Consider the following 23,247-nt stretch of genomic DNA (forward strand, 5'->3'; position numbering starts at 1 on the left):
CGTGTGTGCACCAGAAGTGGTGCACCCACAGTGCATTGGACCGTGAAAATGGTCAAAGAGCTGTTGACCCAAACTCTCCTTGAAAAAGAGAGTTTTCTCTCTCCTTTCCTTCTTTTCTGCCAGGGACGAACGACGTCCGTCTGTTTAAAGATTAGGCCCACCATCAAATCTTGGATCAAAGATTCGAACCGTCCATCGTGTGCGTCCCTCAGCTTTGACCAAAACCTGGTCAGTTTCACAGGGGGACGTGCACGCGTGTAGACACAAATCGATGCACATATAGACCATTTGTAACCATTGTTCCGAAAATGGAAAACTCCTTTCTCCTTTCGGATTGTCAGGCTGGCAACCCTAACCTCCTACAAATCTCGGGCGTGGGATGAATATCATCCCAACCATTCGTCTTAGGGCAACCATCTCGTTTGAATTGGAGTTCTCGTGAGTAAATCAGGGAATTGCGAGTTATCAGCCGCGATTGGAAATCTCGGAACCCATTGAGTTTTGTGTGAATCCCTCCAAACAGTGGGTCCCACAATGATCTGGGATTAAATCCACGCCATCCATCTATTGTTGATCGTAAGATCAACCATCGAGTGATGATTCGTCATTGGTGGCGGGATCATCTTCTCCATTGAACTGAGAACCCATCACCTTCGAGTGGGCCCTTTGTCTGATCTGAGCAGTCGGTTAGGTAGGCCAAGGTCCTAGAAGTCCATCCAAATAGCTCAATCGTGGCCTTTCAAGCATGATTCTGTTTTAACATAGTGAAACGGCGTGGATTAAACAACAAAAGACCATAACTAATCCTTGATTAATTACACTTTCGAACCATCTAGCATAGGTTACTGGCGCCTATTAAAGGCAGTATTTTAGGGCGTTCCTTTTCGAAAATGGAAAGAGAGAGAGAGAGAGAGAGAGAGAGAGAGAGAGAGAAGGGCGCCGCTGTGGGTGCCACAGTCGATTGGGTCGACTCAGTTCGAGTCGCAACTGCCTACAGCGTCCCATCCGGACTTTCCAATTAGAGAGAGAGAGAGAGAGAGAGAGAGAGAGAGATAGAAGGAAGAAAAGAAAGAGGAAAGTCCAGAGGTTGGAAGTAGAAAGAAGAAGAAGAAAAAGAGAAAAAAGATAGAAGGAGAAAGAGAGCCAGCCCGTTTTTGCCGCACTAACTCGTCCGGGTTGCTGTGGCAAGTCTGCCTTGCTGGACCGAGTTTGGGTGAGTTGAGTGTGGTTTGGTTAAGACTAGACGCTGTCTGGATGGGATTAGGTGAAGCAGAGAAAGGAAAGGAAAGAAAGAAAGAACGTGCGGCTTCCATTTCGTGCCGCACCGAGCTACCGCACCAGATGACTCGCATCTGATCGGGTCCTTCTCTGAGTCACGATTCGAGTTGAATCCCGAATGCAGAGTTTAACTGCTGCATGTGAGAGATGCAGAGAAGGAAGAAAGGAAATCAGGAGGAAAGAGGAGATAAGCCAATAGATAGAACCGTCTCCTACACATGTATAACATTCAACCCGTCCCTGTAATCTCCGTTTCAAGCAACTTGCTAACGAGTCGACTCGGTGATTGTTTACCAAACCTGAATATAAACTCCATCAGCCATTGGAGGACAGACTTGGGTTTCCATCTTACGATTACTAGAAAATAACTTTCACCAAGGGATGAAGCTGAAAAACCCATTAGCTTCAAATGGAAATGCCCCCCAACTCAATCATGAGTTGACACGTCCAGTTTCCCAGCCGAGTCAACTCGGCAGCAACTTACTGTTATCTCGTAAACGTCTATTTAGGATCTAACTGAAATCATCTACCTGGAAGGACGCTCCTCCCTACAACAAGTCTCAACTGGACCCTTATATTCAACCGTAAGAACACTCCAAATCAGCGGAAAGAATACTCATTCAATGTGAGGGATATCCCACATGACTTTATCATTTTATTGAATTCTAAAATAGCTTAACCTTAAAAGTATGAAGATCGTATAATTGTGCAAATGTTAATGTTGCTTCCTTAAATCTGAAATTGATGTCGATAATCTTGTAGGATTGTCTTGAATCTTATTGCTTTATTCCATCTTATAAGAATTGTATTATGCTCATTTTGTCTCATTTGAAATTGCTTATATACATGTGTACTTCTATTAGTTACACTAAGAGGGTAAATATATTGCTTCTATTCTAATGGTGAGTTGCTCCATTAACCCCTTGTATATATTAGATTAGTTATAAATTGAACCTAATATAGTATTAAAATGTTACAAATGGCAACTTAGCACTTTAGATTTCCATTTGATGAATGTGGGATATTATAATGACTTCTACTACTCTAACCTTAAAAATTCATAATTATGCAATTTGGATTAGTTTTGCATTCTCTATATTATCCTAGCAATTGCCCAAATTTGGACATAGCTTTATTATAGTAGAAAGGAGTCTTATGATGCTTTCATTCTTTTTATCTCACAAGTTGAATAACGAATGCTAGTTGGGGAACATTACCTTCCTTATGAAGTAGAATAAATCTATCACTCATTTAGTATGCTTGAAATGACAGGTTTATGGGCCCTCATTTGGACCTAGAAAAATGTAAATGAATCTATGATTGAAATCATGCTTGGATGGTTAATATCTCGTAATCTTTGACAACGCCTATGAAAGCAACCTTGTTAATCATATGGAGTTTACATGAGTATCATGGTGCATGACATCCATGCATGACACATGAGCTTTTCCGAGTACTCAATGTAAGCCACACTGTTTAATTTGTTGTAAGTCTCGTTACTTCAGTTAAACAGCCAGAGCATGTGCATTTGTGTCACTTTGGGTGCTCTTTCTTTTCACGAGGCTTTTCTGAAATTAGACACTCCTCGGGTATACCCCATGTATTTTTTCAGAAGATATCCTTGGGCGCACTCACTTACATGGCATTTTCCAGGTAGTTAATCTACCGCAAGCGGTCATTTCTTTTGACAGCTAGATGTGCATCCCCAGATTTGTGACTTGGGCATACATTCATACATCCATACATGTACATTCGAGTTTATATTATCCTCATTGTGATTGAATATGATTGGTTTAATCTATATTGGAATGACATGATATGCATGAATCTTTGAGGAAAATTCCCACTGAGTTTTCACTCACCCAATCATGCGGTTGCACCAAATAGATACAGGGTTGATGAACAGGTGGAGACCCCTATGACGGTATTCCAGGGACGACTGAAGTGGAGTTTGTCGAGGAAGAACTCTATCTAAATGTAGTTGAGCCGTTGGAGCTCAACTGATATTTTGGATTTGCATACTTTTATGTTTCAGACTTTGTGTTTTACTTGAATTGTAATAATAATTTCCTACTGGGAGATTTCACTTTTCCTTCCATTACTTGTATTGAACTTCCTCGTTATTTATATCCTTAGTTTATGCAATGTTGTCTTACTTCATATTATGAAATTTGCCGCTATTTAGATGTATGTTAGTCCACTTCATAACGTAATATTCGGGTTCTCAATGAGGAGCGGCTATCATCGGGTTTTGAGAACTAGGGTGTTACACCATTAGACCCATTTATAAATGGGTCCGGGTCTGGTAAGGGGGAGATCCACCCATATCCATTTATAAATGGGTCGGGTCTGATTGGTATGGTTAAGGAATATCTAGACCTTGAACCATCTCAGCACATGAACTTCTTGCAAAAGCCTTTCACATGCAATCCGCATACATTCTAATTCACTAATCCCACTATTTTCAGTGCGTCGATTCAGATTCTATAGCGACCTGTATTTTCTACCGGATATGGGGTGGATCTCTCATTTTTTCATGTTTTTGTCAATGTATGCAAGCATTTTTACCGGGTTTTAAATCGAGTCTAGACGAGTATGGGTCCAGATGGGTCCCTTGCAATATAGACCATACCCGCCTATTTACTAAATGAGTTCTAGTTGATTCAGGTCAGACCCATTATAAAGGAAACCATATCCATACCTATTTAGCAACTAGTTTTATTCTTTGACCTATAACCGTACCATTTAACAAACAGGTTGAGTCTAGGTACGCTATCGAGTCCGCCGACCCATTTATAACCCTAGTTCCAGAGTAGTGTCTCTGTTATTTAAGCGGTGTCTACAGCTATCTTATGTATAAGAGCAATCGTACTAATCTCGATCTCAACGTAACTTATAAATATAATCTTTCACACCTTAACACCAATGTTATATGGGGGAGACTGAGTATAAAGGAAACCGATGCTTGGAAAAGGTATCCTTTGTTATTTTCTGCACTTTAGTTACTATGTACAAATAGTTTTTGAGGTTTTTGGTGGCCGGATGAATGGCCGTGATATAATTTTATTAGATTTGATATTGGCCGATGGATTTTAGTGGTTGTCTTCGAGAGGTGGTGGCAAGGCGACCATTTTGACTTAACCCGCTTAGATCTTCAATGTTTATTGGGTTGATCCTAAGCATTTTTTTTTCACAGAAATTCATGTCAGGGTTTCAAGAGGGTTTGGTCAATTTGGTTAGATCAGGTCTGTTGGGTTAGTGATATGCCAATCTGACCCATTAGTTATTCCTAGGACATGCCGATGATATTTTCCATTTTAACCGTTTGAATTTAATGATTTCTAAGTCAAGGAAAGATGATTTTATTTCCGTTTAAAACAGTGTCTATAGATATTATTTCATTTAATAAACGGGAGGAATAAAAGGTTAGGATGGTTTCGATTCAAGGAAAGTTAGTGACTATTTCCATAATCGGTCTAATTTTAATTAATTAGTGTATCTAATGTAACTTTTTAAGTGCCTGCGTATGAAACATCACGCGTATCAGAGTATCAAATAATTCTGGAAAATTTGTTGACCTTGGAAGGAAAGTACGCCTTGCACCTGGTGGCAGAAAAAACAATAAAGAACCAAAAGAACAGTTTAATAAATTTGCCATTCCACTATAGGCAGCCTGGCATGGAGGTGCATCAATCCAAGCCGTCCAAATAGCGTGGACCACCGTTTTAGTTAAGCTGTAACCTAAAATCAAAGTGAGAAAAACTATCCTAAGTTCTAGATCACTGTGCTGTAAAATGGACGGTTAATTTGAAAACTTTCAACAGCTCAAATCTCAAGCTAACTACATCCACTCCTAGCAGATCAATCTGATTTTCACCATGTGAAACACCCAGGATGGATTCCCACATTCCGGTATTTAGACGGTTGAGATTGACGCACATGAATCCCACGTGTCTCCCGGACCAAATCCATCACGTGCTCCAGCCTGACACGTGGCGCGACTTCTGATAAGAAAGATTTCCGCTTACGTGGCAACATCCCTTTTCTATAAATATGAAATGAAGCGATGATGCCCTAAACGCCTCCTCTCTTTCGCCAACTGGAGGACTCACTTCTCTCCTCCCACTGAGAGAGCGCATACACCCAATCTCCGTGTACTATCTCCCACTTCAAATCCTTGTTCCATTTCGATTGTCTTCTTCCGATCTTTCTACTAACGGTATATAATCCTCTCTCTTCTAGGGTTTGGATCTTCTGTCTGAAAACCCTAGCTCTTTCTCATTTCTAGGGTTTGGATTTTCTGTCTGAAAACTCTAGCTCTCTCTCTCAATTCTAGGGGTTTGGATCTTCTGTCTGAAACCCTAGCTCTCTATCCTCCTGTTCTTGCAGCGTCGTCTTTGTAAGGATGTCGGACGAGGAAACGAAAGAGGAGAAAGAGCTCGATCTCACTTCTCCTGAAGTCGTTACCAAATACAAAAGCGCTGCTGAAATCCTCAACAGTATCTCTCTCTCTCCTTCTCCTCCCTTTCTTTCTATCTCTCGTTTTTTCTCTTTTGTTTTTTGGTTTCTGGTTTTTTAGAAGATACAAAACCCTAGAATGTTTTTCAGAATTGAAGAAAAATCGCCTTTTTGTTGTCGTCCCCGTATCTATAATCTTTCTGATAATATTGAAATGTGATTTTTTTTTTTTTTTTTGGCATCACGCAGAGGCATTGCAACTTGTGTTGTCAGGGTGCAAATCGAAGGCTAAGATCGTAGACGTGTGTGAGAAGGGAGATGCCTTCATCAGAGAGTGAGCTTTTATTTCATTTTATGTTCCCTGATAATTGGGTTTTGTCTGTACTGTTTATTGGGTTCCACTGTGGAATTAGTTGATCTTGATTGTCTGATTGGTTACCCTCAATGGAGGTTGAAAAAGGATGTGTGTCATGATCATTCTTCAAGACAAAACATGAACCACCAGTTGGATAGTTAGGATTCATCCAATCTGTGAAAAATATTTAGTTGTAACTTGTAACCCATTTATAACGGGCCTTAACACGTTCAGGTTGGGGCCCCATCTGGGCTTCTTGCACACACGAGTGGGATGGACACAGATGAATGGTTTGGACCACTCAGGCTATTGTGCAACATCTGATTAGTCTGGACCGTTCAATCTGTGCCTAGTGCACATGTTAGAAACCCATATAAACTGCCTGTTTGGCAGCTGGCATTTCAATCTTGGGTTGCTGTATTGATTATAATTTCTATGGTTCTTTCTGGATAGACAAACTGGGAACATGTATAAGAACTCGAAGAAGAAGATTGAGAGGGGTGTGGCTTTCCCGACATGCATATCAGTCAATAACACTATGTGCCATTTCTCCCCGCTCGCAAGCGACGAAGCCGTCTTGGAAGAGAATGATATTGTGAAAATGTGAGGTTCTCCTCTTTCTATTTTTAATTGCATTTCTGTTGTGAGGCAGTGAGTTGAAAGTTACTGAGGAATTTTTTTTCTCCTTGATGGGATTGCAGAGATATGGGGTGCCATATAGATGGATTCATCGCTGTGGTTGCCCACACCCATGTCCTTCAGGAAGGGCCAGTTACTGGGAGGGCTGCTGATGTTATTGCAGCTGCTAACACTGCTGCTGAAGTTGCTTTGAGGCTTGTGAGGCCAGGAAGAAAGGTACAAATTGCTGTCTTTGGGTGCACTAGATTTTGATAGATGCCTTCTGTTTACAGGTATTGATGTTATGATGAGAAAAAAATCCCAATGTGATAGGATTGTACGTGTGTACATGACTGAATACATAATGATACTTACTCATCTCCCCACTGCATTGGCAATTTTTCTGTTATTTGGATGTCAAACCTATTCAGTATAAAAGCAAGTGAAGCAAGCATAATGACCCACGGAAAGGTTTTAAACCCTTCATATTGTTGTGTGCAATTATTGTGAAACCTCCAATTTAATCTTGCATCAATGTTGTAAATATCGATTTTGCTCGTAGGTTAGATATGTGCTGTGGTGCGTATAATGGTCCAGTAGTCCACAGAAAATGGAATCAAGAAAAGAAATCCCTTTCATACTTTGGTGAAAGTATGAACCTGAAGTTGTATCTGACTATTTTTACAACCATGTTCCACTAACACCAATTGGTTCTTCATGCTTTTTGTTCATGCGTGTCGCTATAAAAGCCATGGAAAGATCAGTTATTCTTAAATCCTTGATCATCTAAGCCTAACAATCATGATTCCTTTAAATGATGATAATTGATCTTAAGCTATGGATGAATGTCCACTTGAGGCTTTTGTCATAGTTACTCTGATAGAGATCATGTTTTTTTTTTTTTTTGAGCTTTATCTTGCAACTATTTCAAATGATTTGTGAGTATTGAAGTTGATCATTTATGTGACAAGAAAGCTACACCATTCTGAATTAGTTCTTGAAGCTCAAAAGTAAAGCTATGTAGTTCGTGAAATTTGTATTGCCCTAGGTTTGACAGAGTGGGGATGATTCCTTGAATTGGTGATTAATTGATCTTAAGATTTGGATCAACATTGAAGGTTCTAATCTTCAAGTGTTGCGGTGTTTAATCCAATAGGATATTTTGATTGATACAAGACAATAAACTAAATTTGTAACTAAAACTATTAGGGTCGGGATCCCATTGAGCGTTTGATTTCCATTTGGATTGTGTCAGTTACTGTTCATAAGTTGAAGAAACTACCATGTGTGATGATAGCTGATCCTAACAATGTTGCTCTTTTCTTCAGTGATTGAGAAAGGTTGATATGCAAAAGAAATTTGTATCTTGTATTCAAAAGAAAGGTTGATATGCTAAAGGAATTTGTATCTTGTATTCAAACTTTTTAAATTTTAAATTTTAATTTTTATCACTGGATTTTGTTTTTGTATGGTCCTAGAGGTTGACTGGAATGAATAGGCTGGCATAAAGAGATAAATCATTCAAGAGAAATCCATTGTATGGTTTGATCCAATTTGTATTGTTATAAAGTGAAGCAATGAACCAATGTGTTCCATAACAGTTACAGCCACCGCTGTTCTTGTTACGATACGGGCTGTAATGGACGTTTTGGCCTTATTTTTGGCAACATGTTTCGGCCAGGTAATGGACTGTTACAGGCCGTTAATGTGTAACAATTACCACCAGGATATCCATGAATGTCCATGTAATACTATCGGTTACCATAGAGAGAATTCTTGTTATGGTGTTTGCTCCATTTAAATGAGTATTTAATGACTGTAAATATTTTGGGTTCTCATAGAACTCTCTCATAGAACTCTGGGCCCTGCATCACAGTACCCATGCAGTTCCTAGTTCCCACTACCAAGTGGTGTGCATAGGATCAATCTGGGCCATTCATTATGTAGTGCACGTTTTTTTTTTTTTTTTGGGAAAGATAATGCACCTTATAAAAGGCCAAAGACCAAAAAGATAACAACAGAACAGAACCAAAAAGGGAGAAACAATAAACAAAAGAGAAACTGCTGTCCCGATTAATAATAGAACCCATTTAACTTGCCCCCACCCCCCCAAAAGAAGAAAAAGAAAAGAAGCTATTCCTATTTCAAAAACACCAATCATTTCTTTTGCCCTAGATTGGACAGCAAGGGGGAAACCGTCCACCGAGCTCCACTCTTCTTCCCACAACTGCTGGCATGTCAGGAAAGGAAGTGGCCTTCAATAGAGCATGGCATCACCAATCATTCACCAAAGGAAGACAACTTAGCGAACCAAACACACAACGAGAAGGGGCAATGGAGAAGCTGATGATCCACCAATTCTACATCACTAAGATGGAAGGCAAGCATTAAGCAGCACCATTGCCCTCTTACCATATACCAAAATTCAGGGTATAAATTAGGGGCACACTATGACATGCTGTATGCCAAAAATCAGGGTAGTACTCTCATCAAGTGTGTGAAGCATGTACATTGAAGTTGGAAAGCAAAGCTTTTCCTTTTAACCACCTTTCTTTCTCATACAAGTGTGATCTGCCTGAGCAGTCAGCAAATATTATTTTTGAGTCCAGGTAATGTTGACAGTGTATATTACTACTGCCTGACGAGTGGTCTGGGCCACATGCATTCCTTCCAACGAGTGGAAAGAAGGCCCCTCATTGTAACTGTGAGGCAAGCCTTGCATTCTAAAACCCTAAAAGTTTAGGAATCTCATTTTTTTGCTATTATTACAGACTTTTGTTTTAATTAGATTGCAAATTTAACCATATTTGTACTTGTTAGAATGTTTTCAAGTTCCAACCATGCAATGAAATTTAATTTGAAGTATTTATACATCCATTCGTAACAGAAGAATTTCAACCTTTACCGCATATTGCTTCACATCTCTCCATGTCGATTGACTGTGCTAGATGACTAGTACAAGGGAAGGATCAGATATAGAAGTTGCTTTTAACTCATTATTAAAAAACACATTTTGCCAGTCTAGCATTTTCCCACCTTGTTAGAATTGGGTTTGAGTGGAGACAACTTGTTGGAATGAGGAAAAAATGTGCTAAAGCTATGGATCAGTGTAAAGTGATGCTTTTGTCATAGTTACGCTGATAGAGGAAAACATGTTTGGTTAATCCTTATTGTTTATCATTATTGTTGTGCCAGATTAATAGTATAAGGCAAGCATCGAACATAGAAGTTTCATTGTTATTGTCATTATTAGAAAAGAGACTTTCCTTCTAGTCTAGCAATTTTCTCATGTGATTAGAGTAGGTTTGGGTGGACATGATTTCTCTAAATGAGGAAAAAATCAAGAAAGCTATGGATCAATGTCCAAGTGATGCTTTTGTCATAGTTACTCTGATAGAGAAAACATGTTTGGTTAATTGTTATTGTTGAAAGGTGGGCAACTGCTTGCTGGGCTGTTGCAAGCGAATAATGAAAATTGACTCCCAAGTAAGCGCATGAAAGGCTATCATGATGTTAAATGTTGTATTTGATATTATTTATCAAAAAAACATCCCTTTTGGTTTTGACTTCTCTTTGCTTGTCTTGGTGTTGTTTGTAATTATTTGGGGGATGTTTATATTGTCACCAAGGCAATTATACCTTACATTGGAACTTGTTTTCTCTTTTAAAAATTGTTTTAGCAATCATGCTATTATAAGAGGAGAGCAGCAAATACAAATGAAGTGGAATTTCTTTTCACCTCCTGAAAACTATAGGAGGGAATTTCAAAATCGAATACAGTTTTCTTTAGTCATAGCACTACAAGGAATGGTTCAGCTCAGGTGATTTGTGAGAATGGGTTATTGTTATCTTTCATACAATCCATAATATTAAGTTGTTCTAGAGGTTGAATAGGATATGGGCAGTCCTAAAGAGATTCAGTTCTTGAAAAATCATGATTGTGCATGTTTCTGAAGAAACTGAAAATAGTAGTTGCCTATTTTATAGAAAATAATGGTTCTGTTATGCATTATGCATTTCTCAGAGTGGAAGGTGTACGTCATGGCATGGCATAGCATAAAGGCCTTCACGTAAAGGTAACGGTAGCAGCTGTTACACGTTATGGGTTTGTAACGGCCGTCATGGAAACTTGGCACATGCAATGCATGTGGAGAGAGGAAGTGGTTTGCAAGTCGCGAGGGATGGGATTCTGCTTCTTGGGTGTGTTTTTTTTTTTGAAATTTTCTTGGGTGTGTATTTATTAGAATTTGTTCTAAGCCATGGATCTAGGTTCATGTTTGAATGATCTAAGTTGTTTGTAAGATGGCCTACACCATGGAATGGGGATATGCCAAAAAATAAAAAAAATTTGAGATTGGAATATTTCAACCCTTCTTGATCATTTAACTCTATCCTTTTTGTATGCACTATTTCCTTAACATTATTTGTGTGCTATATATTGAAACTTTAGGATCATTCAATTTTGAAGATATTCGTAGCAACTAGCAACCACCCTCAATGTGTATTCTCATCAGATCAACAGTTTGTATCATGAACATGACCCCAGATTCAATGGCTATATCCTGATGTATCCTATAAGAATATGCTGGAATGTATTGTGGCCAAGGTATTCCAAAACTGTTAATGGTCATAACCGTTGCGTGTTACGGAGCCGAAACAGCCGTTACAAAAAAAAAAAAAAACCAGGCTGTAATGTGCCCGCAACAGTTTTTATTTATTTATAAATTTAAAAAGAGAGCCGTACTGGCCAATATGGGGGCTGTTACAGCCCGTATCATAACGGCAATGGTGGGGGCCATTACTGTTATGAAACACCTTGATTGTAGCAAACTCTTCTGTGTGTTAAATACAGAGCTCCATACTAATTACCCTAATGCCCTTTCAATTGGTTAAAATCCCTTCCATGTCCTCTTTGGTTGCATGGTTTAGTTTTTCAGAATGATGAATTTCGAGTGTCTTTTTTTGCCATAAAAATGTTTTTTTTTTTGGTCCTTATTTCTTGTTGTGTATATAATAGAGATTGTTACTTTTGTAGTTTGTTATTACTCATTGAAAAACATGGCTGTTGCTGAAATTGTTCTATGGAAAATTGCATCGCTTCTGTTTCTCAGTAATGCTTGCCATTTTGCAGTTCTTTCTAATGCCGTGGAAAATGCTCATGTTAGGAAAAGAACATTGAATGGTTTCAGTAGATAGGGTTTTGCTAAACGAGGATGACTTGCCTTGAGCATGGATCAATGCTATGCTTTTATTATTGTTGTTGTTTTTATTGTTTGTTATCTCTCATTAATTGTTTTTGCAGTTATTATTATTTGACAAAAAAGTTGCCCATTTGTCGTTGGTTCTTTTTATTTTTTTTTTTTTTTTTTTTTTTTTTTTTTTTTTTTTTTTTTTGTGGTTCTTCCGATGGACATGATTTCTCTAAATGAGGAAAACTGGTCATAAGCAATGGAAGAATGTCCAAGTGATGCTTTTGTCATAGTTACTCTGATAGGAAATCAAGTTTAAATTGTTTCTGTATTATTTCCATCACAAGAAAATGTTGTCCCTGTTGTTATTATTTGATAACAAGAGGTTTTACTGTTGTTCCTTTTGCAACATGGCAAGTTCTCATAGCAGGGATACCATACTTTTCATCAAAATGCATCTTCAATTTGTGGGTTTTGGAAGTTCTCTCTTTTACTGTGCATGCTGAGACACTTTATTCTTATTTGTATTCCATCTTCTACACAATATGGAAGGCTACACAAATAGTTCCTCTTTTGTCAGAATGCTAGTTTGTCTATATGTTCTTTTATTCATTTGCTACCTTTTTTTTTTTTAATCCCCACAACTGAACCCACATTGCTGCTCTTGCCTCACCTTTGTTTCCTCTGCAGCAATTTATTTGAATTCTGTTAAAGTATACACTATACAAGCCTGCATGTCTCTTTTGTCATGCAACTGAACACTACTTATTTTTTTATTGGTTCCAACTTCCGCCTCACATCATATCTCAATCTCGAAGAATGGCATTTCTTTGCCCGCATCCCTGTTTCTGGGGCCTTGGAAGGTCTCAATTGTGGTTAATGTGATTGTGATCTTTCATGTAGGCTAAACACTTCTTTCACCCACATGGGTAGTGTCTAGGCCTTCACATTGAGCATGTACCTGCATTGAGAATGTTTCTTCTATTTTGCCTTAATAAAATACGTAATCTCTAAAATGAACAATGAAGTGTTTATTTAATGTTCTTGAGTTAAAATAATGCTATCTAAATGATGAATACTTATCAAAAGCGATGGACTAATGTCCAGGTGAAGCTTTTGTCATAGTTACTCTGATGGGGCCCTTCAAAAAAGAAAAAAGAAACTCTTAATGGGATGTTATTGTTGGACTATAACAGCTCTTTAAAATTTTAGTTCTTATATATTTTTTTTTCTGTATGGATTTCTCTTTGATGTTATTCGGGGTTGTTGATGTGTTTTGAGTTGCATTGGAATACTTGTTTTTGTGTTTATTCCATGCACATGGTATTTTTTTTTTGAAAGGTAACTTGTATTAAGAGGTAAAAAGAAGAAAAAAACAGGAGGAAGGGAACTGCTGAGATATCAGATCCTAGGAAACCTGAAGAAACGCTAGATCAACATTAAACCCATCCAAATGGGAGGCCCATTCAGCAATGAAACACTTAACAAAGGAGCACACTAAGAGGGGGGGCTTCGACTCGTTCCGAAGACACCAATTGTTCCTTTCGATCCAAACAGCCCACCAGGTCGCCAAAATCGCCATGAAAACACTTAACATGCACATGGTATTATTGTTGATAAGTGCTTGGACTTTCCTGTTTAGGAAAGGTTTGGGCTTCGCCATATATCAATTCAAAAGATTCAGAATTTATATTCCATCAAGCATAGGATGTTTCGTCATTAATTATCTATTCTACTTTGGTACAGGCATGTGTGCCTGTGTCAAACAGTAATGGGCACCAGCGACCATGATCTTTGCAAACCCATGAAGTCAACCTGTCCACATGAATTTGTTATATGATTAATATTTCCAATAAATTGTTAAAAAGAATCATACCATTTGGATGTATTTTTCCTTCTAATGTTAAATGCCCAAGGACATAGCTACTCTTTAATGGTGATTTTTTTTTAATCTTCCAAAAAAAACTACTTTTTCCAGTTAAAGATTTTCTTCACTCATCGCTGACTGAACTCAAGATTGGCACAGTTATAGCTATTTTAAGTAACGGCCTTTCCCATTAGTTGATAACAATGGTCATCCATTATAGCTATTTTAAGTAATGGCCTTTCTCATTAGTTGATAACAATGGTCATCCATTTTGTAACATTGATGTTTCGTGGGCAGAAACTTTATAGCTAGGATCAGCGATGTTGACAAATTGTTTCTGTGCCTTTATATATAGCATTCAATGCCGAAAATTTGTGATAGAACAAGATTTTGAATGCAAAACAGTAGAGTATAAGTGAAGACTGATATGCCAAGGTGAACAGCCTGTTTCACACCTTCTCTTATCTGTTTTCTGAAACTAAAGTACTCATTTTTAGAAATTTATGGAGAAAATTAGGAAAAAGGAAGTTCAAACTTGGTAATTAGACAATGACAAGTTCCATATGAATATATTGGAATTGAAAAATTCAACTGTTGAACTGAAGGAAACTTTGCTGATGCGATCAATTGCTTATTGATTTCCTCTTTCCCTGTTTCTTAAATCATACTTGGCTACGCTGATGATAGGATTGTTTATGTTTTGTTGTTGAGAAAGAGAGACTTCTCTTGCCAGAATTTGATAAGATTTTGTGGGGTGACTAGGGTCTGATCGAGCATTTGCTCTTCTGAATCTAAAGTACTCTTTAGGAATTAATTGAGTTAACAGGGCTATATAGAGGGGGTTCAAATTTGGTAATTGTTCAATGAGAAGTCCGTATGAAAACATTGGTGTTGAAAAATTAGTGTTAAAAAATGTAAGTCAGTGTTGCCGAGGTGATCAATTGATTATTGATTTCCTCTTTTCCCTGTTGCCCATATCATACCTGGCTCCACTGGTGATGGGATCGGTAATGTTGTGTTGATCGATAAACAGCACCTTTTCTTGCCAGAAATTGATTGAACTTGCAGATTAACCCATCAACCCATATGTTAAAAGAGCTTGTGGGGTTTTGATCAAGCATTGGCTCGGTTCTGGAAACTGTACACTGAGCACCTTTTGGAGGTGTGTGGAACATTGCACACTTTTGCTGCCTTAATTTGTTCCTGTGTAATTTCTCTCAATACAACCAAGTTGATTGATTACTTGCTGAGGGCATAGCTATGTGTTGTATTATTGGTTCCACATTTTTCCCAATAAATTTGTAGTTGTAAAAAAACGTAGTTTTTGTGCTAATTGCATTCCTTTTAACCGTCAACCTACTTCTTTTCATCTCTCAAAGGTGTACCCCAGGACATTCTTTACTATGTTTCCTTGAGTTTCACTTGTAAGAATTACAATCAATCTTTCTTCACATACCAATACATCAAGCCCGCTTGCATACTTCACCTTGCGCATGTTTGCTTGAGTTTCACCGGTATGATATACAATCATTTTATGCACATGTGAATGTATATGTTGCGCTGTCCTTTTTTTTTTTGCTGCAACTTGATGATTACCATCAATATCGATTGCTTATCGAACCTTGTCACATTATGGCAGAATAAAGATGTAACAGAAGCTATTCAAAAGGTTGCTGCTGCCTACGATTGCAAAATAGTTGAAGGTGTGCTCAGTCATCAGCTTAAACAGTTTGTCATTGACGGAAACAAAGTCATACTGAGCGTAACCAGCCCCGAGACCAGAGTTGATGATGCAGAATTCGAGGAGAATGAAGTCTATGCAATTGATATAGTCACCAGCACAGGTGATGGCAAGGTGAGGATGACTTATTCATCATCTATCAAATTTTCTATGAATAGTTCTCTAAACCATGCAATGAATGCTGTGTTACGTATGTGATGAATGTGAAAATTGCAGCCTAAGTTGTTGGATGAGAGGCAAACAACCATATATAAAAGAGCAGTTGATAAAAACTATCACTTGAAAATGAAGTCATCAAGGTTTATCTTCAGCGAGATTAATCAGAAGTTCCCGATTATGCCATTTACTGCAAGGTTTGGTCCATGTCCTCTATTACATTAATCATTAAAGGTTTCTGATTTGTTTTATATTTTTTTATAATATAATAATCATAATAATAATCTCTTTTCAGGGCACTCGAGGAGAAGCGCGCCCGGTTGGGTCTAGTGGAATGTGTGAATCATGACCTCTTGCAGCCATACCCTGTTCTGCATGAAAAGCCTGGTAAGTGCTGATTTATAAATCAAACCTTCCATCTGTTTTGTTGTACTCTTTTGTTATGAGAATGAGTCATGTTTAACATCATATCTCACTGACGAGAGGCTTCGAGAATGTCTTGGATATTTGATATTTGAGGCCCCTGACTAGCGACATTTATTATATGCTTTGGTGTGTTTTGTGATAGCTGCTTTAGAAATTATTGGATATGCTGTGATCATCTTTGCACAGTATACAGGGGGTTTCAATTCTGACAAGTGAGGCTCATGATTCAGATTTTTGGTATGGAGTTGACTGCAAAGACTCCCAGATCAGAAGATCCTAGCAACACTTCTAAGTTCAATGTGGACTATTGTATTTCTGTTCTTCGCCATCTATTGAACACGAATTGGAATGTTAAGATTTTCAGCATAGTTAATCCACTGAGGAACAAAGCAAGTCTAAGGGTCCAAGTGTAGATTAGGGAACTGAACCATTGGCCCCACTTGTCGGAATTGAAAACCCATGTATACTGCAGAGAGATGTGGTCCACATCATATAATTCCTCAGCTACTCTATTTATAATAAAATGAAACTACCAATATATGTCTATCTATAATAAATGAAATTTCAACGTATTTCACTATTTTCAGACTTAGAAACTAATTCTGAATTATCTGGTGAAATGTATGGGGAAGTTACCTGCCCTGTCCTTTTTTGTGGCATTTTGTTTGTCTCTTTGAATGTCGATGGTGAATATATGTTGAGGAAGTGCGGGAGTTTTAATGAAGTTGATGGTGTGATGGTGGTGCAGGGGACCTAGTCGCTCATATCAAATTCACAGTTTTGTTAATGCCAAATGGGTCGGACAGAATCACGTCCCATGCTTTGCAAGAGTTGCAGCCTACAAAGACAATTGATGATGACCCAGAGATTAAGGCCTGGTTAGCTTTGGGCACGAAGACAAAGAAGAAAGGTGGAGGCAAGAAGAAAAAAGGTGCATTCTTGTGGGCTTTGCAGTTCAATTCCACATTAATTTTTGAATCTTGGTTCTCCTTTTTAAATCATTTTTTATTTTCCTTTTATTTTTATTCATTAAAAAAAGAAAAATCGGAAGTTGTAAGACCAAAATGACTTAGGGTAAAGAACCAACACTTGGAAGAGGTATCATTATAGTGGACTACTCAATTTAGTGGTATGCTTGACCAGGACAGGATAATTTTTCGACGTGGGACCCAACATTCAGCATATTCTTTCATCTGGACTAAAATTCTCCTTAATAAAACAATGTGATGTGAGCCATATGCAGACCCTTGCCCATTGCACATGGACTGTTGGATAAATATATATTTTTACGAGTAGAATCTGAATGGCTAAGGCACATATGCCAATGTAGCAAAATGCATGCACGGTTCTATCTTCATTAGCTGCAGCACTCTGTAGATGCCTGGTCTAAAAAAATAAGGCCAACCTTCCCCTCTTCACGTGGATTAGTTGGGATCTTATATTGCTAGATCTAAGCCTTTTAATTCAATCCATTCAGAAAATCCAGGACAATATGGCACGTACATGGTGGAGAGGAGATATTAGTTGCACATTATGGGATGAGGAGAAGATGGTCTCTGATCTTCCAAGTGGGGACCACAGGGCAGCTGTATGGACGCCCGTTCCTTAGGACATGCATCCATACAGACACAAGAGGGAGAGATTTTCTCTTCTCATTTCCTCCTTTCCATTTTTTATTCTTTCTCCTTGTTATGCTTATTTCTAAATTTAGACAAAACTCTACCCTTGTGCAATGAAACTTCTAATTAGGAAAAGATGAGAAACTGGTTTAATCTAATTTTTTTGTGAAAAAATCCTCTCTATTTAACTTGAATTGTAAGGTTTCTAATTTGAGTCATATGCAATGTTTTAAATATTGACGATATTGGCCGATATATCTCACGATATATCTTGCATCCCACCTATGAGATATGAATTGCACAGGTAGTGCCGATATATCCCACATGTTTGATCTAGTGAGCATTTTCAATTTTCAATTCCATTTTTTTTTTTTTTGTTGAAATTATGTTAAATCAGTGTCAAATGGCTACAAATCCATTGGTTCTTCATGTTTTATATGAAAAATCATGGAGTTGGAGCTTTAATTTCCATATCCATTGATTCATTATGTTCTCCTTGTTTTTTTAGAAAATTTCCTTCAACCAGCTGGAATTGAGACTAATTTTGAAGTATATACGAGTATTTGATGTAATGATCATCGCATACATTCAAATTTTGAAATTTGAGTGAAAGTGGTCTCTTTGGGGAAAATTCAGAATTTCCTAAATTTCTTCCAAATTGCTTGCAATGTTGCACTCCAAACGTGAAATCAAGCATGTACGAGGGCTTATCTACTGATTTGTGAAGTCCTTTTCAGTTTTTGAAAAAAAACAAAAAATGTTTTTTAATTAAAATTATTAAAAAAATATTTTATTTTTGAAAATTTCCTTCAACCAGCTCTCAATTGAGACTAATTTTGAAGTATTTAGGAGTATTTGAAGAAATGATCATCACTTACACTCTAAATGTTTTGCATTTAATTTGAATATAGTTGCATTAGTTCAGTCAGACAACGTATAGAACGTATAGCTTTGGACTCTATACAAAGGAAACCTATTATGTGCACTTTTTTTTTTTTTTTTTTTTTTTGAGATGTTATGATTTAAAAGTGTGTATTGAGGTCTTTTTTTTTTTTTTTTTTAACAATCCCTGAAGTTTCATTGAAAATTTCAACAAATTTCCCAATGTTTCCCAAAAAGTGCGATTATTTACTCGTTACAAACGATATATCCCGTGCGATAACTGATATGTATCTGTATCCCGAGGATGCAATACGTAACATGATACCAATATTTTGCATATGGAAAATTATAGGGGGGAGAGAGGGGAGAGAGAGAGAGAGACTCCAATTGTTATTGTTCCTATGGACACTTCATGCAACCGTCTTGTGGGTGCCCATCAATGTGGGCCCCAATTTGAAGATCCTAGCTGTTCATCTTCTGGCATATTCTTATGTTCATTATCATCTTCTTGTCCCTTATTGTGCAACTGACATCTCCTCTCTGTGGTGTATGTGCCGTGTTGACTTGGACCTCGATGAAATGGCTTGAATTGCAAGACTTAGATCTAGCAACAAACATGGTCTTGACTAATTTGGGTCACGTAAGGTGCTATATTCATCATAATCTATCAAAATTGGAACAATACAACCTGATTGAAATTGGGAGGTGGCCTTACAGACTGATCCCTTTACATCCATTTAAACATAAAATTTCCAAACAGAGAAATAAAAACATGATCATCCATTGATTTGAACCACATAAAAGTTGTTATCTTCCCACAACAATCACAAAGAAGAATAATGAAAAGAAATTCTCAATGTGCCCAAATTAACCATAGATTCAATTACCACCATTGGAGATGCAGGGTATCAAATCGATTTGAACTCCCAATCCGTATGTTCTTTTGGGCCCAAATTTGGAGCACACGTTCGTAAGGGAACACCCCTTCAATATGTCCGATTGTAAGTTCGAATGGACATACATATCAACACGATTAAATGAAGGGTTCAATATTTATTTATGATGGGACTGCTTTGATGCCAGTTCTGTTAGGATTTTAGAAGCAAAACGGAAGCATAAACGTACAAAAAAAAAACAATTGATTTTAGATGTGCCTCGAGATCCCCATGTAGATGGGCCTTAGGATCCCCATGTAGAATGCATGTGAGACCCTAAATTTCAAACCAATTGTAGATATCTTATGCTGATCCTCCAAAGGAAATCTCATCACGATTTATCTCAGATGTAGAAGCAAAGAGCCATCACACATCCCATATAATAGGGCTGGGGCATGTGCAATGAGAGCCATCCAATAATGCACATCAAGGTGAAAGCTTGGATTACATCTAAAATCCTTCCAAGAGTTGCATGTGTCACTAGGTTATTAATCTATTGGGCACATGTCCCATTGATGATATCCCAAAACAAATAGATTATCAATTGCATCACTATAATTACTTTAATATGATGATCTGCGCCGTCCAAACATTGTCTATGTAAATCATCGGTTAAAAGTCGTTGGTTAGGCACTTGAATGTGACCTTGTGCTTGTGTGCCATCCGAGACTTGGAATTTCATCATTTTCGGGCAAAGTAAATGTTTCAATCGGCTTATTATAGCCATTGAGTCAAACATTACATATGTACACTAATTAGAGATATTAAAGTTGATTTAGTAATTAAGTTCAAACCCCTGTAAATATACTATGCATAGCTACTTTTGGAATACAAGGGATTCTGAATCCAGGGTGCCAAACACAACGGGAGGATTTCAAATCCAGGGGGTTCCAAATCATTCTCCCAAACAGGCCCTTGAGGATTAGTTAAAGTTGTTATATACACTAGTTGATCTGGACCAGAAAATGATGGATCTCCTGATCTAAAGACTTGAAGCGATCCTCTAATTCAAGTGTCCAAATGGTCTAATAAGAAGATCCCTAATGAATGGGCCCTTACACTCCTATATGGGGCAGGGCAAAAGGCACCAAGTCTTTGTTGAGACCGATGGTGGAGACTTTCCATCCTAACTCTCCATCGCCACCCTCACACAGGATGACCGCATAAGAATAATCACAATGTCATCCTAAAACCCCTACTAGGTGGTTATGGATTAATACCGTGCTGAGATCTATGGAATGTAACTCTCTTGGCCAGTGGCCGTTGTGTCCCAACTCAAGTTCCCAAGGACAACAAAAGAAAGCCTCTCTTTTAACCCATACATGCATAAATGGTTAAGGTATATCCATTAATTATGGTATTAATCACATGTCCACACAGAACCTATGGTCATCATGATCAGTGGTCAAGATCATCATTGGCTTTCCAAGGCACTCAACACTAACAATGGAAGCATAAAGTTTTGTTAGGATTGGAAACATAAACTTCCGTTAGCCAGGTGCCTTCTTGTGGACTTTCCACATTAATTTTGGATCTTCGTTCTCCTTTTCTGATCACCTTCTATTTTCATTTTTCTTTTCCTTTTTTATTTATATAAGTAAGAAAAAAAAATCTGAAGTTGTAAGACCAAAATGACTCGGGGGTAAAGAACCAATGGGTGGAAGAGGTATCATACAATGCTCGAATATTTGTTAGATATGGGACTCAACGTTCCTCACATTTTTTCATCTGATGGATTAAAAATCTCCTTCATAAAACAATGTAATGTGATCCATATGCAGTACCTTCTAGGGCTACTTATGCCAATGTAGGATTCTCTGTTCATCAGCTGCGCCACTCTTTGTAGATGCCTGGTCCAAAAAATAAGGCTGACTTACTCATTTGGTTGGGTATGATGAATGTGGATACATTTTTAACTGTTCAGGAGTTATTTTCAACCATCCATTTGCAGGCCAACAATTACTTGGCCAGGAAGGTCAGCCATGATCTTTTTGTTGGCTTGCCCATTGGTGTTAAGGCCCACCAGATGAATGGGTTGGATAACTAAAAGTAATGTTGACCTGCATGGGATGCTGCTTGTTGGCTGATCATTTTTGCATTCTCATCTTCTTGAATTTTTCATTACACATCTGTATATCAATGCATTTACTGCAACGTATCTTCCCATTGCAGGTAAGAAGGGTGATTCAGCAGAAGCTGAGCCTATGGATACAACATCGAATGGTGCTGCTCAAGAATGAGGTTTTCTTTCCAATTTTGATGATTTTCTTGTATTGCTTTGTTTAGGGACCTTTACTCACACTAAGCGCAGCTGTTTCCATGTAAGCGCCAATCCGTGCATATCCCCCTCAGAATCCCATGAATGCTTTCCCTGGTTTGAGCGTGTCTTTAATATCTCTCTATTATAATATTATTATAGACGGGAAAGCAAAAAAAAATGCAGTTTGTTTTCGAGATATGTTTTGGCGTTAAATTCCAGAGGTAATCAGTAGGGAAAAGGCCTTTACAAAACATGGTAAGGGGATAGATGATAAACTTGGATTTGAGGACAACTCTTTTAAATGACAATTCCATAAGAATGCCTGCTTGTACTGATAAAAATGAAAGCAAGCAAACGTTTTCCAGGAGGAAGAAGCAACCATGTTGGACTTGATTTTTGTCTTTAAAATTTGGCATGGGATTCTGTGTCTCATGTTACACCTGTACTAGTTCTGGGCCATTCATCTTGTAGGGCCCTGCCGTGGATGGGGTTCACCCTGATGGTTATGTGGATCTGACCATTCTATTTGGTCCGACTGATCATTGAAAGAAGTCCTGACCAATGCTTCACATTCAATAGCTAGAATTCATGTGTTTTGTGAGGATCTCATTTATTGTTGTTGTTTGTCATCATCATATCATGATTATTATCATTAGTTATTATAATAATAATGATTATTGTTATTGTTATTGGTAGTTATTTTGTTTATGGCCCATCCATAGCAGAGAGCACTGGATGATTCAGATCTTGTACTTATGGTATTACTGCCTGTGGTGATGTCATGCCTGTTATCTAATATTAAAACCCTTTTTACCTTTTCCAAATAGGTAACCGTTGAACTATTAGTTCATCTTTGTATATATAGGACTGCTCAGATCATCATCAAGCCTTATCCCAATTAATTGGAATTGGCCACATAAATCCTATTCTGCCATTTCACTCTATTGAGGACTGCAGGTTAAGTTAGACAATAGGTCAGCAGAGTATTTTCTTACTACATCCACCCACCTCCTTTTAGGCCATGCCCTTACCTTTTTAGAGCTTTCAACTTGCACCAACTCATTCCATCTACCTAGCGCAGTTCTTTGCACATGACTAAACCATCTATGAACATGTTGTTTCTTAATTTTCAACACTATGTCCCATAAAGTCTTGCTGGTCAAATATTCCCTTCAGCTTGATCACCTCGAGGTATATCTCATTTCTTCCACCGATCTAGAATTCTATGGGCAATATCCTTCTCAATCTCTCTACTTGTGATTATTGACCCAAGTTATTGAAGGTGGTCATTTTAGGAAACTTCTCAGTCAACAATTGGGTTCCATTGTCATTGATACACTTAAATTGCACTCCATATGTTCTATTTTAGTTTTTGTTTTAAATCCATTAGATTCTAGAGCACTCGCCCATGAATCTAGCTGTGTTTATGCCCTCCCCCATCCTGTCAATTAAAACTATGTCAT

General features: G+C 37.9%; 1 protein-coding gene and 1 long non-coding RNA gene across 3 annotated transcripts; both read left to right on the forward strand.

The window, feature by feature from the left end:
* The first annotated feature begins 5,340 nt into the window (after positions 1 to 5,340).
* Positions 5,341 to 21,980, forward strand: LOC131253347 (ERBB-3 BINDING PROTEIN 1). 2 transcript variants are annotated; one of them, XM_058254316.1, is made up of 10 exons: positions 5,341 to 5,497; positions 5,668 to 5,777; positions 5,986 to 6,070; positions 6,545 to 6,694; positions 6,793 to 6,946; positions 15,405 to 15,620; positions 15,723 to 15,859; positions 15,958 to 16,049; positions 16,837 to 17,019; positions 21,697 to 21,980. In XM_058254316.1, the coding sequence occupies exons 2-10, from the start codon at positions 5,684 to 5,686 to the stop codon at positions 21,762 to 21,764; spliced, it is 1,179 nt and encodes a 392-aa protein (XP_058110299.1). In that variant the 5' UTR covers positions 5,341 to 5,497; positions 5,668 to 5,683; the 3' UTR covers positions 21,765 to 21,980. The 2 variants fall into 2 exon arrangements, with proteins under 2 accessions (XP_058110299.1, XP_058110300.1); XM_058254317.1 differs by having other exon boundaries at positions 5,353 to 5,497; positions 5,615 to 5,777.
* On the forward strand, positions 7,629 to 8,818 carry LOC131253349 (uncharacterized). Its single transcript, XR_009175103.1, has 2 exons — positions 7,629 to 8,270; positions 8,705 to 8,818. It is a non-coding gene; the product is annotated as an uncharacterized LOC131253349 (long non-coding RNA).
* Positions 21,981 to 23,247: the final 1,267 nt, after the last annotated feature.

This window comes from Magnolia sinica, chromosome 8 (genome assembly GCF_029962835.1).
Source record: "Magnolia sinica isolate HGM2019 chromosome 8, MsV1, whole genome shotgun sequence".
NCBI classification, from domain to species: Eukaryota; Viridiplantae; Streptophyta; class Magnoliopsida; order Magnoliales; family Magnoliaceae; genus Magnolia; species Magnolia sinica.